Genomic DNA, 16051 nt, shown 5'->3' with positions numbered 1-16051 from the left:
AGGAGGGAAATGCTGAAACAAAGCAGATGCAGTCACATATTCCAATCATTGCTGATGGAAGACTTCAAAATACACTGTAAAAACTATAAAAAAATTTGACAACTGGGCACATTGGAACTCAGCACTTGTACAGGATGGGACGTCTTTAGTAGTTAGTAGATTTCAGGAGATATAAAGGAAGGAAAGGACTCTCATGCTTCAGGTTCATAGTCTTGATACTCTTCCTAATGAGGAGAACAGAAATCAGCACTACTAATATTTCATATAAATGCATCCTACTTTCACTGCTTGTTCTAGTCCTAGTGGATTCAATGCCAAAACATTATGGATTTTCATGTGACCAGGATGTAGCCATTTATTATTATTTTGTCACATCTTCCAGATACTGCACTTTACAAGCTGTGGTATTTACAGGAGAATTGTGCTTTTACAGTGGTTAACATGCTATTTGGCTGATGTTGCCACAATCTCTCAAGACCACCCATGGCAACTCACTTGGAGAGGGAGGAGGACCTCTGGGCTGAACAGCCCACCAGATACTTGTACAAGTCAGTAAAGCACTTCAATGTGTGTTTAACTACGGGTACATGAGCAGCCTCTGCAATTTCAGTGATATTCAAGATGTTAACAACGTTAACGATGAATTATCATGTTTTACAAAGCATGATGCCTTGATAAATGGCCAAGCTAATAAAACAATCTACGAAGCTGCAGTTTTTCCCATATTCCATATCAATCATAAGAAAAATATGCAGGTTTACTGTGGATTACACAGCAACCCAGGCACAAGTGTTTTAAAACACAACATTTTACTGTTAAACTTTTTTACTATCCAGAAAGCAATGGATTTTCTGATTCCCAGCACTACACCTCTGAAAGATTTTGGCCAAAGAGACTACAGTTCTGCTGTGCCCTATACCAGGCCATATATAACTTGAACATGCAGGCTTTCATGTTCTCCTGTGTGCATTCACAACAAATACCACAACAGATTTACCTCTGGAGGCATTTCATAAGCCTCATTCTCAGGATCCACAGCAACACCTGTATTATTCACCATTCCCTCCTGCAGGAAACCTTCTTCATTCTACATTTAAAAGAGGGAAAGAAAAGTCACAGACTGTAACTGCTTGTCTTGTCATTTGTAATTTATGCCAAAGTATATCGTTCATCCCCATCAGTGGTTGACTTCATGGCCAGTCCTTTCATTTTGGGATGTTGCCATGGGTTGTGAAGAGAAAGATCTGTTCCATGTTCCATGTTCCACAGCAGTATCCATAGGAATGACTACTATCATCTTTCTGAATAGCTGAAGTGCTGATAAGCCATTTCTCTCTTACCATGGACAAGCCAAGAAGTCAATCTGAACAAAAGAACAGTACCATCAGCAACTTGCTAAATATCTTTGGAAAATATTTTAATACCACATAAAATGCTTTGGTCAATTTATGAAGCAGAACAAATATTTTGCTCCTTACAAAACTGATCTGGGAAACATCATCCTACACAATTTTTTTAAGCAGGTTATCACATTAATTTCTGTTTAGCTACTTGGAGGAGTAGTCACAGGTATGTAAAAGTAGTTGTAAAAGCAGGCCAAAAGAATTGAGTTGTATCAAGACACAAAGATGAAATAGTAATTCAATTATGCATTTTTTAATGTTAGTAATTAAATTGTATATTTTAATGTTATAGATTCTTTAATACTCTCATAACTCATGGCTTATTTTACAGATTTAGCCTTTCCATGGGACATTCCAAAGTGGCTGAAAAAAAGGGATGAACTATGATAATTCAGATTATTGCATGCTGTTTTTTTCCTTCAGTTTTAGAACCTAACTGTATTGGGAAAATCTATTGTCATTTGATGGATCACACCTCTATATGCTTTCTTATGTCAACCAGCATGTTACTCCACACAGTACTAGTATATGATACATGTCAGCTTCTTACACTTTTTTATTCTGGGCCTCTGTCATTGACCATTATAAAAATGCTGCTATTTTATATAGCAATTTTCATAAGAACCTCTTGGTATTCATGGGATTGCAATGGCATAGGGAATAACTTGTTGAGTAAGATTACATAAGTGTTGTCTTAGAACTGTAGATTTTATTTACAAAACACAAATTAAAGAGGAAAAAAACACCATTCTAATTGGGCCAATTCCCATAGTAGTTGTTACTACAGAAGTTCACAGAGGAGAAACATGGGGTTTGCCAGAATAAGGACTGCAGAAGCTCGTCCTGAACTGTAAGAAAATTTATATGAAAACAGGCAAAGTAGCTCAGTGGAACTATTGCAACCATCTTGATTTATATCACTTGCCAATCTAGACAGAAATGCACTAAAAACAATTACAGATACTCAGGAAGAAATTAACTTAAAAAAATCCCTGCAGGCTGGTAGTGTAGACAGAAATACAAAATTAAGGAAGTTACAAACCAGACTAATGAGGTAATTCTTCAAAGTCCGCAATTTACAGGATAGTGATGCTAAATTAAATTTAGGATATCAATAACACGAGGATAAGAGAGGCTAAACCTGAACTTCATCTCTGCCAGTTCAACGCAAAATAGAAAATAATACGCAAAACTGTTGGCATTAAACTCTTTTTACCTTCACATAGTATTTATCAGGCTTCTGCTGTTCACTGTTTGCCATGTGTCAGTTCTCACTGTGGTTTAACCAGGTGAGTCTATTTATAATGTTCTGTTCCTCATTTTCTGCATCTCTCCAGGCACAAATTGTGACTATTTCTGGCAAATACAAAGCCTATTCCTCCTTGGTTCTGGCACTTTTTCTGGCGCCGATGCATGTGCACATACACAAGTTCTTCACTCTCATCACTGAAGTCCAGGATGTGCCAAATTTATTTCCGTAATGTGGATTCTTCTCTCTAACTTTGAAAGGACAAATATGAAGGTATCTGGTCCCGCTGCTTCTCAGTGGAGCCAGATATGCTTTTTCTTTTAAAGGAAAACCGTATAGTCTGCAAGGAGTCAATACCTATTATTCTGCCAAGCTCCCTCCATGCATGTGTCTGCTATCAGTTAACATCCTAAGCTCCTCTATGGCACAAATAACATGGACAAATTCAAAAGGTCATAAATGGGACATAAATGAATAAGGTTGCTAATATCTTTCTTTAGGCCTGTGTCTTCCAGAGGAATGAATAATTTTGGATGTTCAACATGACAGATAAATTTTCAAGCATGAAATTATCAGAAAACCTGGGCCAAATTACAGTTCTGCCCTGGTTTATAAAAACATTCAAGATCCTAAGCCTATTTGATGTGCAATATTTAATTACTGTAACTTCTAAACAAATATTCAGGAATATTTATGGCTATTTACTTTTATGAGAAGTACCATCAATCCCTAGCAGCTTTGTCTGGAATAGTTAAATAGTGTGTGCAATGCAAATTTTAAAGTTGCTACTGTGCACTTGATCTAACAGACCAGCTCTAAGGACCTGCAGCTCCAGTCTACTGCTTTTCCATTTAACCCTAGATATAATTTAACTTCTGCTTTACCCAGTCATTAAGGAACAGCTTCAGCTAACAATCAGCACATCAAGTGAAACTGTGCCCAAAAATCAGTCTTGAGGTTGTACAAGGAAGAAAGCATGCAGCTTAATGTTATCTGTAGCAGGAAAACAGATGGCAAATGAAACTGCCAGGACCATTAGTTAACGATGAAGAAAAAAGATTTGCCAGCTGAATTTCAAAGAAGAGCTTCAAAGCTTGTACACTGTTAGGAACCTCAGCCACAGGGCAGGATTACTGAGACACAATGCTTAGGAAAGGTTGAAAATATCCTCTTCCCTAGTTGCTTCACTGAGTTTAGGATGGAAATTCCTCTTCAAATAAAATGATCAGCAGCACGAATAAAATACAATATCAATTATAACAGCAATGTGGTGGTTTTTTTTTCACATTAAGCATATCAGAAGCCATAACAAACCATCAAGGAACGTCTTTGCCTGGGAAAGGCTTATCACCTTTGTCCAGCTGCAAACAATAACAAAAATACTACCTTTCATATTTATGTCATAGCAGTTTAGACAAGAATGACATTACGCAAGGTCACATTAGTCACATTTAAATGTATAGCATAGGGAACCACATAATTTTTAATGTTGACTCTCTCTGCTTCTGATGTTCCTCTGAATTTAGGACATCACAAAAGTAAACAACCACCCCCAGCAATACAGAGGTGTCTAAGGGACATGATGTATCATTATTTACCCCCTCTAAAACAAAGAAAAGCAATTTTAAGTTCTTGTGATCAATAATTCCATATCCTGATTGAGTTATGGAAGAGGGAAAACACCCAGTAGACCAATTCTTGTCTTAGCATGAAAGATGCATCTTTCTCTTGAAGCTGCCACCTCTATTCTTAAACCACATAGAAGGGCATTTCCAGAGGGAAAGCTTTTTATTAGAAGATCTGAAAAGCTAAACATAAGCTTCTCAGGGACGAAGTCACTTTTAAATGGAAAGCATAAGATCTTTCACAGGGAAAAACTTTTAAAATGGGAAAATTACATCTTACGCAATAAACCAGGTGTTAAAAAAATAGTGAGGTGAGGATATCTGCTTGTCCCCTGAGCCCTCCCATAAGAAAAAGCAAATGCCTGCCTCTATCTCAGTTTGGAACATGGTCACTGTAAGACCTGTATTTCTGCATCTCTAGAGACTCTTGTGCCCTCAGACCCCATGTTATAGGAAGCAGGCTTTTATGGGTGGCCAGAACTGAGCACAGCACAGCACGCAGTGCTGTCCACAGGAAGCAAGAGCAGTGTCAACTTCTGCTATCAGCACTCCCATCTGCCTTCACAAAGCTTTGTGACCATCAGACTTGTACAGTCCAAGACCTACATGCCATCAACTCAGAAGGCCACTCGCACCTTCCATGGGAAGGAAAGACTACGGAGTAGCATGCTCTGCTCTCATTTTTTTTAGCTACTTGCCTCATTTTCTAAACAAAGGGGAGACAGGGTCCCACCATTGTAAACTGGCACATTTCATGACCCTAGGCCCCTATTCTGACTCAACGAGCAAGTACAAAGTAACTGGTGCACAATGTGAAATAGAAATTATTTGCTGCAATTTCTTCAAAATGTTGACTTTTCCTTCTTTAGTACGGGAATGAATCCTGCTAAGCTGTGTGAATGACAGTGTGAAATGACCCCTTTCTCAAAAAAATAATAATCTAACATAAAAGTGTTCTTGAAGACATGGCCCTGTTTTTATTTTTATTGCCATCAGAAATAAATTATTTTATCTCAAGTCATGGACAAAGCAACTTCATAAGGAAGCATTGTAACTGTGATTTAGCAGCTGATCTAAGCAGTATAATTTGCTATCACTCTGGCTAGTTACATGTTTTTTCTGTCCATTATGAACGCTGAAGGAGTCATGTATATTCTCATTTTGATTGGAGACTAATTCCTTCTGGAGTGATTCAATTTTCTGAGACAAATAAACCAGGCTACCAAAGTGTCTGTTCTTAAATCTTTGATACTGGCAAGAAGACATCACCCTGGAAGTCACTTTCACTAATCACAGAGGTGAGAAGGCACCTCTGGAGATCACACAGACCAACATCCCAGCTCAGGGCAGGGTCACCTAGAGCAGGTTGCTCAAGTACGTGCCTGGTTGGATTTTGCCATCACCACAGATGGAGACTCCACAGTTTCACTCAATAACCTGGTCCAGCTCCTGCCATAAAATTTCACATTCATGTTGTTTCATGCTGATTTTCTGTTCTTGAGACGTCTATGAAATTTCTCATGCAGATACTGTGGGAGGATTTTTTCTCTAGCAGAAAGCTACACTGTTCACAACTAATTATATACATAAAAATAAGGAGAGGCATACCTCAAAACCTGACAAATTAATGTAACATGGGAAGTCATAGTTAATTTCAACAAAATATATTATTATAACCGTAATAAGCACTAGTCACACCACATCACTTGACAGTCTGTTAGTGAACGTTTTATAGCTAACTGATTAGCTGTGAACCAAGATAGGAGGCACTATGGACAAAAAAGTTAAGTACAACAGGGGAAAAGCTGGTTTACAACATAATTTTGGTATACCTCTTTTGTAAAGATCTTTGAAGTCCCATTTGGAAAGTCCTTTGAGACCTTCAACAAAATGTTCCATGCAAAGCATTTTTAATATAGTACAGTATGTTGTACCAGCTGGTACCTGGGGGAGCTTGAAAGAAGAAAAGGAAAAAAAAAAATTAAAAAAAATTAGCAAATCAGAACCAATAGCATTACCAGCTTGCATTACTATGTACTGATAGATTACAGTAAGGGTAGCATTGCCTTATACTGTATTTCCAAGCACACTGAGGACAGAAATGGCAGAGAGGCAGGATCTGATGCTTGGTGAACAAGCCTGAACAGTGTTTTCCCTATTCAACATTAGAAAGGACAGTCCCATCCAAGAATTTGGCATTCCCCAATAAGCCATGCCTGCTCCCTCCCTGCCTGCCTGACAGCTATGGTCATATACACCTTTGTGAGCCCAGATCTTATGTCCAGCCCACTACTAGTGAATTACTGAATTTTCTGCTGTTTGAGTCTGGATAATTGTACTACTAATCTGCCTTTATTACCACACCATTATTTAGAGAAAAATTGTTTATCCCTAAAGCTGTTGGTCTCGTGCTTTTTATCACATCCTAAATGCACAACTCAGCAGGGCTGCCTTAAGCCCTTCACATCTGGTAACTAATAATCCCTCCAGCCTGAGTAAACCCATTTCATTTTGGTATTGTATACCCTGTAAGAACGTGCCACAGCAACTGACTGTCATTGTATGGTGGAGCTTAAAGAAAAAATTTGAGATTCCTTTTGCGTATCTTCAGTGCAGCTGTTACACATACTATCTAAATTCACTTCTTGCTACAGTGGGATTGCCAATGGGATTTAAATTCACCTTTGAAAAGAAAGTAAATTGTATTCTTTCTTCTCCACCAAATATCACAATATTTAGGGGCTGAGTATTGGACGTCAGCAAACAAATAACTGCATTTTCCTTTTGGTAACTTTTTTTTGCAGCTATTTTGATCAGAAAACCCAACTTACACAATGGGAGAACAAGCAAATTCCCAACAACATGCAAAACAAAGATATAATTAAAAAAGCCTCAATTTATTTACTGGTTATAACTGAGTTGTCAGATCAGTTTTGGATGCTCTAAAGCTCCTGCTCACTGCAACAGTCAGTGCCCTCAAGCCTGAGCTGTGAAGGACAACACATTAACAGCAGTCAAGTGGGTTTACTCCAGAGAAACAGAAAGGAGAAATATCTGTGCACTAGCTAGAAAGAAGTATATCATTTTAATTATCTCTAAGCTAAACACCTAATAGAAGGAGATTATGAGAAAGCATTATGTGTGAAGGAAACTAGCTGTTCCAGTGCAGAACTCATTTTGAGAACCTATAATGAAATGAAACTATTGCCTTCCTTCTTCTTAAATGGAGAGTGGAAGTGAAGAAGAGATTTAATTAAGCAAATAAATGTTGGCGTGATAGCACAATTGCAACAAAAGGCTGACATAGTGGCTGCAAGAGCTACAGGCTGCATTTTGATTCATGTTTTTATGCCCTTCAGTTGGCAATGACAAAAGTGAAAAGGATGAAGACTGAGGCCTATGGAGAGAGGAACGAATGTGAAGACTTCCTAAGTGTGTGTGGTTACCAGTCCATCTTGGAGCCCATAAATAGTTGGAAATACCTGCTGTTTTCAACAACTTGTAACAGTTGTAAATTCATAGAAAAACATATTTCAATACAATATAGATTGTGTATACTTTTGTTCCCTTCCTTTAAAATTCCCCATTTAGTGCTACTTGTAAAGATGAGACTCAGTTCAGAGTACAACAGGAACATTTCAGTCAGAAATCAACTTTCCTCAAACTCAGAATCGTATGATTGCATAAACAAGACAGGTAAAATTAGCTAATTAGAGCTGCTGTTATGTTGTTATTTGCTGATTAATGGATTACATGGGGAACCCACCCATTGTCCAGGTCAGACCAGCAGGTCATATAAATTCTAAAGTGACTGACACGTGCATTATTTACAGGTTGCCTAGGGGCTGAGTCAATGTACTATCTGTAATGCATAGAAATGCATCCAGAACTCAGTCTTTTCAGCTTCCTGAATCTGTGGTGACATTGAAAAATCCACAGGCAGGGGAAAAAAACCCCTAGATCTTAACACTTAAAAAGACTGTAGTAATTTCTGATTGCAAAATAGTGGGGATTATACACACTAAGTAACTGCCATATCAGAGGATTGTAGTCACATCTGTGCCTCTCTTGACATTCTCCTGAACAAAGTAGAGAAGCATAGGTCAATAAAAATATTTTAGGGTAATTAATCTGCTCAAACAATATCCACTATCAATCAACACAGTGATTTACATTCTCAAAAACTGATGTTCCATAGTGCTGTTTCACAGAAATCTTGAGTCCTTCAACAACAACTTGGAAGAAGGACCAAGGGCTGCACTTCACTGTACACACTTGGTCTTATGCTTTAAGAAAGAATAAGCAGCATGAGTTTACTTCCGTTATTCTTGCTACATAATTCAAAGATACCTTGACAAAACTGAGTAAGTGACTGAAATAAGTAAGATGCAGCTCAATAGGAAAGTCTTAAGATGCTGCACTTAAGCACTCACCAAATCAAAGAGGAACAGCAAATGGTGCTCAGAAAATAATTACAAAGGTGAAGAATAACACAGGCCAGCAATGTTATGTTACTGCCAAATAGGCAATCCATTATCTCCTGTATTATCAAGCCTGTGGTGTGATCTGCTTGGTCTAATCCAGTCCAAGGGTGCCTTCTCCTGAATACAGACTTCAGTCTACACAATGCACCTTGCTGGAGATGTTGGGAGACCCCAAAGGAGAACAGCAAGAATGATCACAACTTAAAAAAGAGAGGAAAGATGAAGGGACCTGTCAGGAAAGGATAAGTGAACTAGGTTTAGATAATCCTGAGGGAATCACCCTACTTAGAAGTGCTTAAGAATATTCTGTCCTACATCTGCCCTACATCTGTCAGGAGTCCCCATGAGATTAGCTAAACTCATCTCAATCCTCCCTGCAGCAGTGGAGGATTCTCCAACCTGTATGAAGCCTTCAACAAGAAGGACTTCCAATTATGATACCTGAGCTTTGCCTTCATTACATAAAATAAAAACATAATGATACAGGATATTGACTGATCATGTTAACTAGAAGAATGGTACACATCAGCTTAGCAGACAGCATAGAAATTAACAACTTTTTATGGATTTGGCTCCATTAAGTTAGTAAAGATGATTTTAAACTGCATGGTCCCAGTCAAAGCTGCAAAGTTATTTTACCATACTTTATTTAAAACTGCTTGAATATCATAATCACATTTCAACATTCTAAAAAATTTTAGTGCAGATAAACTCCAGAAGCTACTGTATAGATTCCAAGGGTATATATTCTCTTTCCTAAGAGAGAAAATCAAAGGAGGAAAAGAAGTTCTCTGTAAAAGGATTCTCCACTCATGCAAAGTTCATTCGATGCTGTATCATCTAAAAGAGGAATCTCTAAACTATAGTTATTTCTCCTAGTCTTAGAAAATGTTCCCTAAACAGAACTACAGGACCAGCCAACCCCCTAGTTCCCACTCGTTACAGTAGGCCCAGAGAGAAAACGCATTTCAGCTCTGGACCCCATCTTGTGTAAGTGTATTCACAATCCAGTGATGTAACTTCAATCATTTCCAAGGAAGTTGTTAAAGAAAGAGAGCTCTACAGCAAGTGGGAAGAGGGCAGGGTTTTCTCCCTTTCGCTCTCTCCAGAGTACAAGTAGATAAACTAACACAGTCAGCATTGACTCATTGCTTTTTCTTGCTGTAACCTTGAGCTGTGGGCTGACAGGAGAGCTAGTGGCAGCACAGTCACCTTCAAAGGCTGTAATTGATTGATAGGATGTGCTGTCAGTGAAGTTTTACTCTTCAGTTGTTATCAGCAAGCATCCCTCTTTAAAGCCTTCCTTCAGTTCCAACACATCACAGCACTACCTGGCTGGGAAATCTTAAAATATGTTTATTCTCAGGAAGAAACAAGCACTTGGTCTGAAAAACACCTGCAGCAATTATTTGAGCTATAAAGGTTTCAGGTGTACTTCCTGAAATTGCAATCTATTCAGCAGCTCATTAAACAATACAAAAGACTAGAAAGTCAGCCTCCATTTTAAAATTTATACTCCTGAAGTATCCCTCTTTATCTGGAAGCAAGTATACAACTCTTCAGAGCTTTCACTTGCATTGGGAAAGATTACTTATCCGTCCATTGGCCTAAAACACAAACAACATAAACATCTCCTCAGATTATTCTTCTGTAGAAGAAGAAATAATTATTTTTAACTAAATGGAAATAATTTTTTAATAAAGTTTACTTAATAAGATGTAAAAGGCAGGGAGACTCTTAAAGGACTAGTTCCTAAATATACAATGCTCTAGTATCTGTGTTTTCTTCCTTACCTGGGCACTGTTACTGTTATCTTTGTGTCACTGTTTGACTCAGGATCAACAACAATGCTCTCAATCCCCTTCCACCCAGGTAGGGAAGGAGAGAGAGAATGAGGAGAGAGACTGTCCGGATTGAAAACTAAACTAGACAGCTTTAATTAAATACTAAAGAGAAAAGAAAATATATACAATTACATACAAATGTGTTCAGGAATGTGCAAACCCCTATTGCCTCCTGCCACCCCCAGCAACTCCACAGCATCTCCTGAGCTGCAAACAGTCCCGAAAAGTCCCAGAGCTGCCAGAGAGGGCTCAGAGTGATGAGGGTCAGGGAGAGCTCAAGCCTGGGGGTTGACAGTGATAGATGGATGGAGTCCTCCCTGGATGCTGGCTATGGATGGAAGAGAAGGGAAGGAGAAACATGAAGGAAGTTGTCTTCCGTGATCTCTAACCTTCCTCTGAGCTTACGTAGATACATATATCCCTGGCCGATTTTGCTGTCTGTCGAACTCAGCCTCCTACAGGTGGGTCATAGATCTCTGGTAGTGCCTGAGCCGGCAGGGCAAAGATGTCGCCTTGGAGTCCCAGCAGTAACAAAAACATTCCAGTGTTTGTTATCAGTCCCAGCCAGAACACTTTGCTACTAGTTAAAAGAAAGGTTACTGAAGCGGGGAGGGGGGGGGGAAAAAATCACTAAAAGGAAAAGTGGCTTCATCCTGGCTCAAACCAGGACACTTTGTTTTTCATTTCTGGCTTAGATGAAGGAAAGCATCAGACAAAAGTCTGCTATCCTCTGCACTGCATGAGAGTGGAGTTCAAAGCAAAACAGCCTTTCCCAGGCCAAATTCTGCTCTTATCCATGCCAATACAAGCCTGGTGCAACTCTTCACCTTGCTAAGCCATTTTTATACTTGTACCTGTACCGCTGAGAGCAGCCCATCTATGACCCTCTTTTCAAACATCTGCTGCTGTATGTATGTGATACATACCATAAAAATCTTCACTACTTCTTCATAAACAGAAAATCATAAGAGCACAAATGTTGGTTGTCCTGGAGGAGTCATCTAAGTCACACCTCTGCTTTAGGCAGGTTCAGCTTTTGCTAAATCATTCCCAAGAGATGTCTGAGAAAAGCCACCTTAAAAGCTTCCAGTGACAAAAATTTCACAGCATCCCCAGACAATCTAATCCTATGCTTAATTACTGTTCTCATTAGCATCTTTCCTGGTGTCTAGCCTCGGTCTCCCTTACTGCCATGTAGCACCAGCACTTGTAGTCCTATTCCTGGTGGACACAGTCCCTTTTCTCTCTGAAGCAAGGGTTTGATACTGGAAAGACTGTTACCCTGACTCAATTCAGTCTTCTCTGAACAAAAGCAGCTGGTCTGTCTGCACAACGCAGTTAGAAAAAAACTGTTGAGCATCAACTACCCTCTATCTCCAGTGCTCGTTTATGAGAGGTACACACAAGGGATGTGGCTGCTTGGTGTTTGGAGCAGAGTCAAGTATGTCAGAGATGCTGCTCCTCAGGCTGAGAGAGGACAAGAAGGGCAAGCCCCAGGGGTGTTTAACGCTGAAAAAATACCTGATCCAGCGTGGGCGGAGAATCTCCTCAGCCACAGATGGAGCTTCAAAGGGGAATTGTTTCTGCACTGTTTTTATCAGAAAGAGCCTTCTATTAATAAACCAAATCAAACTATTTGAAATTAAAAATGCAGAGCTGCTTTTAAAGGACCTGAGCTGCATGAAAAATTACTTGTCAGAATTGTTAGAATGACACTTTTCCTCTGGTTCTTTCTTATTATTAATCACAGTAGTTCCCCAAACTTCATCTGCTAAGCAGACATCTGCCCTCTGCACCCAGGAATGAACTGGAGACACAATAAAGTCATCACCATAAACGGCTACAATTCACAAGAAGTAGTTGGTCCCAAAGCCACAAGCAGCATAAGAAAGGGGAAATATCCTCTTCTCCACATCTGCTTTTACAGTTTGAGAGAGGGGACTCAAATCATACTCCAGACACTGCCCCATTAATATTTAAGCATATGAGAGAAAAAAATTATGCATACACACGATAGATGTAGCACACAAAAAAACAGCTGAGGCAAAGCATTCATTCTGTTCATCAGGAAAAGCAGGTAAAAACACATTTATGTCAGGAACTTCTGAGTGAAATACTGTTTAGCAATTGCACTCATTACACTTGCTCCTTTGAGGATGAATAGAAAAAGCAAAACTAAACCACTTTTCTTCAAATTCAGAGCATAACAGCCAGCTACGTGGTGTTCACAGAAGTTCAGATTAACCTGAGTGAGAATTTAATGCATGTCATGACAATGAGAATGATTATCAAAGCTTATTCTACAGAGATAGGGATGCTCAACTAAAACAGAGGAGGAATTCAGAGAACACGTGACAAATCAGCTACAGTCACAACAGTTCTTTCTCCTATAAGCTGCATTTGCTGTTGCAGCAATGAACATAAATATGCTGCTTAGAGCAACACACCATCTTCAGTGTCTAAGTTTTCAGTATGGTGGAGTTCTTTCAGATTTTCTGTACTGAGGATGATGCAAAAAGAGTGACAGGACCAGTCTGGGCTGCAGAAGAAGAAGGTGCATTTATAATATGACTCCCTGTAATTTGAAAACAACACAAAAACCTACCTGCTACCAGCTGTAATGGTGTTTCTCTGCACATGCTGCTTAGTGAACATTTAGATAAAAATGAGAGCCAGGATCTTGAGAATCACCCATGTAGAACTGAACATGTAGAACTTGCATGATTGCCACAGCTGGATGCCCAAATGTTTGCAAATGCTCAAGCACTATTGGTTAGACACCCAGCCGGTGAATTTATGAGCAAATGCCATTCTAGAAATGAGCCCTGCTAGAAAGTACTTAAGTGGAACGTGATGCTAGAAGTAAAATTAGCTTTCCATACACAAACTAAAAGACATTCAGCAGTATGCTAAATAATTGTATTTTAATCTTGATTTCCAAATAAAATTGTTTCTGTTATCTGATGGTAAGTATTTGTGTATTCCCACCATGGAGGTACTTCATTTGCTGTCACTAAAGTATGACGATTTTTGTAGTGGTTTAGCATAAACCCAGATCCTATATTTACTAATAAGCATTTCTCAGGAAGCAGATTCAAGGAGAAATTATCCTGAAAAATAAAGGTGATTTCTGTTATACTCATGTATTATTTCTGTAAAAGCAGATAGCAAATTGACTGGTTCTTACTCTCAGGTTTAGTTGCCCACGTGCCAAGAATTATCCAAGAAAGGCAGTGGCATTGAAAACTGCAACAGCGACTGCTCTAATGTTGTTAATCTCTTTCCTATATTTGTAGCTTTTCAAACATACATACGTGAAGTGTGGATGCTTAGTGGGTTACATTTAACTCAACTGGAAACACTTCTACAGGATGTGCCTTGGACAATCCATCATTATCAAAAAGATATTTACAGAATACTAGCTTGTACCACAAATATTCAGAAGCTTTTTTCTGAATGCATTATTGCAGAAAAACAATTCAACACGTTCTTCGCAACAATGACAAATATGTATACTATATGTGAGCAATTTGATAAAGAAGCTTAAAATAATAATACTACTAAAAGCTTAAAAGCTGATCTGCTTGAACTTGATTTACACATTTAAATTCATATAAGACCCGATTCAGCCAAAGATTTTGAGCACACCTTTTAGTAGTTAGTTAGTTCCATGGAAGTCAAAGCTTTTACAAAGGTTTAATACTTAACACTGTAGTGAATCAAGAACTAACTTCAGAAATCCCAAGTGTTTCAAGTGCCAAACTACTTAATATGATATGGTATGACATCCTGAAATCTGATGCAAACCATTTTTATCCTGTGAGATAGACAGACTCAGCATTTATCCATCTGTAATTTCTCAAATTAAATCACTCACAAGAGAGCGTTTCTACTGTATCCTCAGTGTAATAGAAGCATTAAGATTCACGTACAAAGAAACAGCATCCAAGCAAAGTATGCTCCTAATGCATGTTCCAATAACCCTGTAGAAACCAAGCTTTATGTAAGTCAAAGCAAGCTTTGGACACAATATTCCCCCAATGGCTCTTCACTGCAGAAACAGAACCCCTTAAGCACTGAAGATATTTTTTTATACTTTCACCCCGTGGGAAAGAAAACTGCTCCACTGCTTTGTGATGTGTGGATGATGCTCTCATTTCCCAATTGAGTTAGCCCCAATTGACAGAGTAAGGGTGAAATATTCTAAATTGGCTTGTATCAGTACAGTGACTCCGTGATCACTGAGCAAGTGGGAGGACTTCAAACATTTGACATTGCTTCTCATATTCTTCCTGTCACAAATGCAAATGTTAGAGAATTTAAAGTAATTTTTATCTTGTCATTTTAAAATCTTAAAAAAGGACCTTTCATAATTCAGCAGCCTGTTAAATATTTAACAGTCAGAAAGAAAAGATTTATTTTCCTTCCATGATTGTTTAACTGGTTTCAAATCTAATACTAATTCCTTCATTTGAATACAATTTATCACCATTTGTCCATTTCTCCAGAAAAAAAAAAGTATCCTCAAATTAAAAAATTGATTTGCCTCCTAAACCTTAGTGAAAAAAGACAGAATTAATATAATCAGATAGAAGATGGAGTTGTGAGCCCCATGAACTACTCAATCTGTATGCACAGAACTCATGTACATCTTGGAGGCTCCTATAAAATAATTGTTAATTACTGTATCCCCTTTCAAAGCTAAGTGTCTTCGGAATAGTGGCTGGAGACACACTCAACTCCTTGACCACAGAATTAACACCACCCTCTTCAAAGGTGTAGGAAGCCAGTCCCACAAGCACCAATACCCTAAAGCACTTGAACATGTTAATCCCATTGAAGTGCATATGACTGTTGTTCACCTTAATGTGAATCACACAATACTAAACTGTGTCTCCCTCTAATCGATGAGCTAAAATTAAACATCTGGTAGCACTGAGGTTTAACCAGCTCCATTGGTCAAGTTCTTTGTCAACAACCTAAGAAGAGATGGCTCCTCCACTCTCCCACAGAAAACCTCTCCCCTGCTTGTTACAGTGTCTGTTGTATTAACATCTCATCTACATCATAAAGCACCTGCTCAGACTCTTCCATAGTCACCTTAAGCGTGCTGGTTTCTGCTGTTTGCTCAGAGTCCCCACATGATGAATAATTCAGGCTTCAGCCTCACAGACACAGCGAGGGAGTCTGTGGGTCAGCCCTTGCACTTCAGCTTTTTAACTTCACAGAAAATACCATATGGTCATATTGCCCTTTTCTTCAGCCCATGTTGGGTATTTCCTGGATATTTGCCAAACAATTGCCTTTGAAATGTGATTGTTAGACTGCGTGGGTCTCTGGGTGGTCACTGCTTGTGCACTTCCAGGGACTTGCTTGTACAGAGAACTAGGCCTGTAGCGCAGCACAGCCTACGTTTCCTGCAGGAAAAAACACTGACTAGCTTGTT

General features: G+C 38.8%; 1 protein-coding gene across 1 annotated transcript in view; it reads right to left on the bottom strand.

The window, feature by feature from the left end:
* Nucleotides 1–67: 67 nt before the first annotated feature.
* Nucleotides 68–16051, bottom strand: part of SNCA (synuclein, alpha (non A4 component of amyloid precursor)) — a 53794-nt gene continuing 37810 nt past the window's right edge. The window contains exons 4-5 of the mRNA XM_009995868.1: nucleotides 998–1087; nucleotides 68–224 (exon numbers count right to left, since the gene is read on the bottom strand). Of these exons, the coding sequence (XP_009994170.1) occupies nucleotides 192–224; nucleotides 998–1087 (123 nt within the window). The 3' untranslated portion in view covers nucleotides 68–191. The remainder of the gene's footprint in view (nucleotides 225–997; nucleotides 1088–16051) is intronic.

The sequence above is a fragment of the Chaetura pelagica genome, unplaced genomic scaffold, assembly GCF_000747805.2.
Source record: "Chaetura pelagica isolate M959 unplaced genomic scaffold, ChaPel_1.0 scaffold142, whole genome shotgun sequence".
Taxonomy (NCBI): domain Eukaryota; kingdom Metazoa; phylum Chordata; class Aves; order Apodiformes; family Apodidae; genus Chaetura; species Chaetura pelagica.
This window is presented reverse-complemented; position numbering and strand designations above follow the sequence as displayed.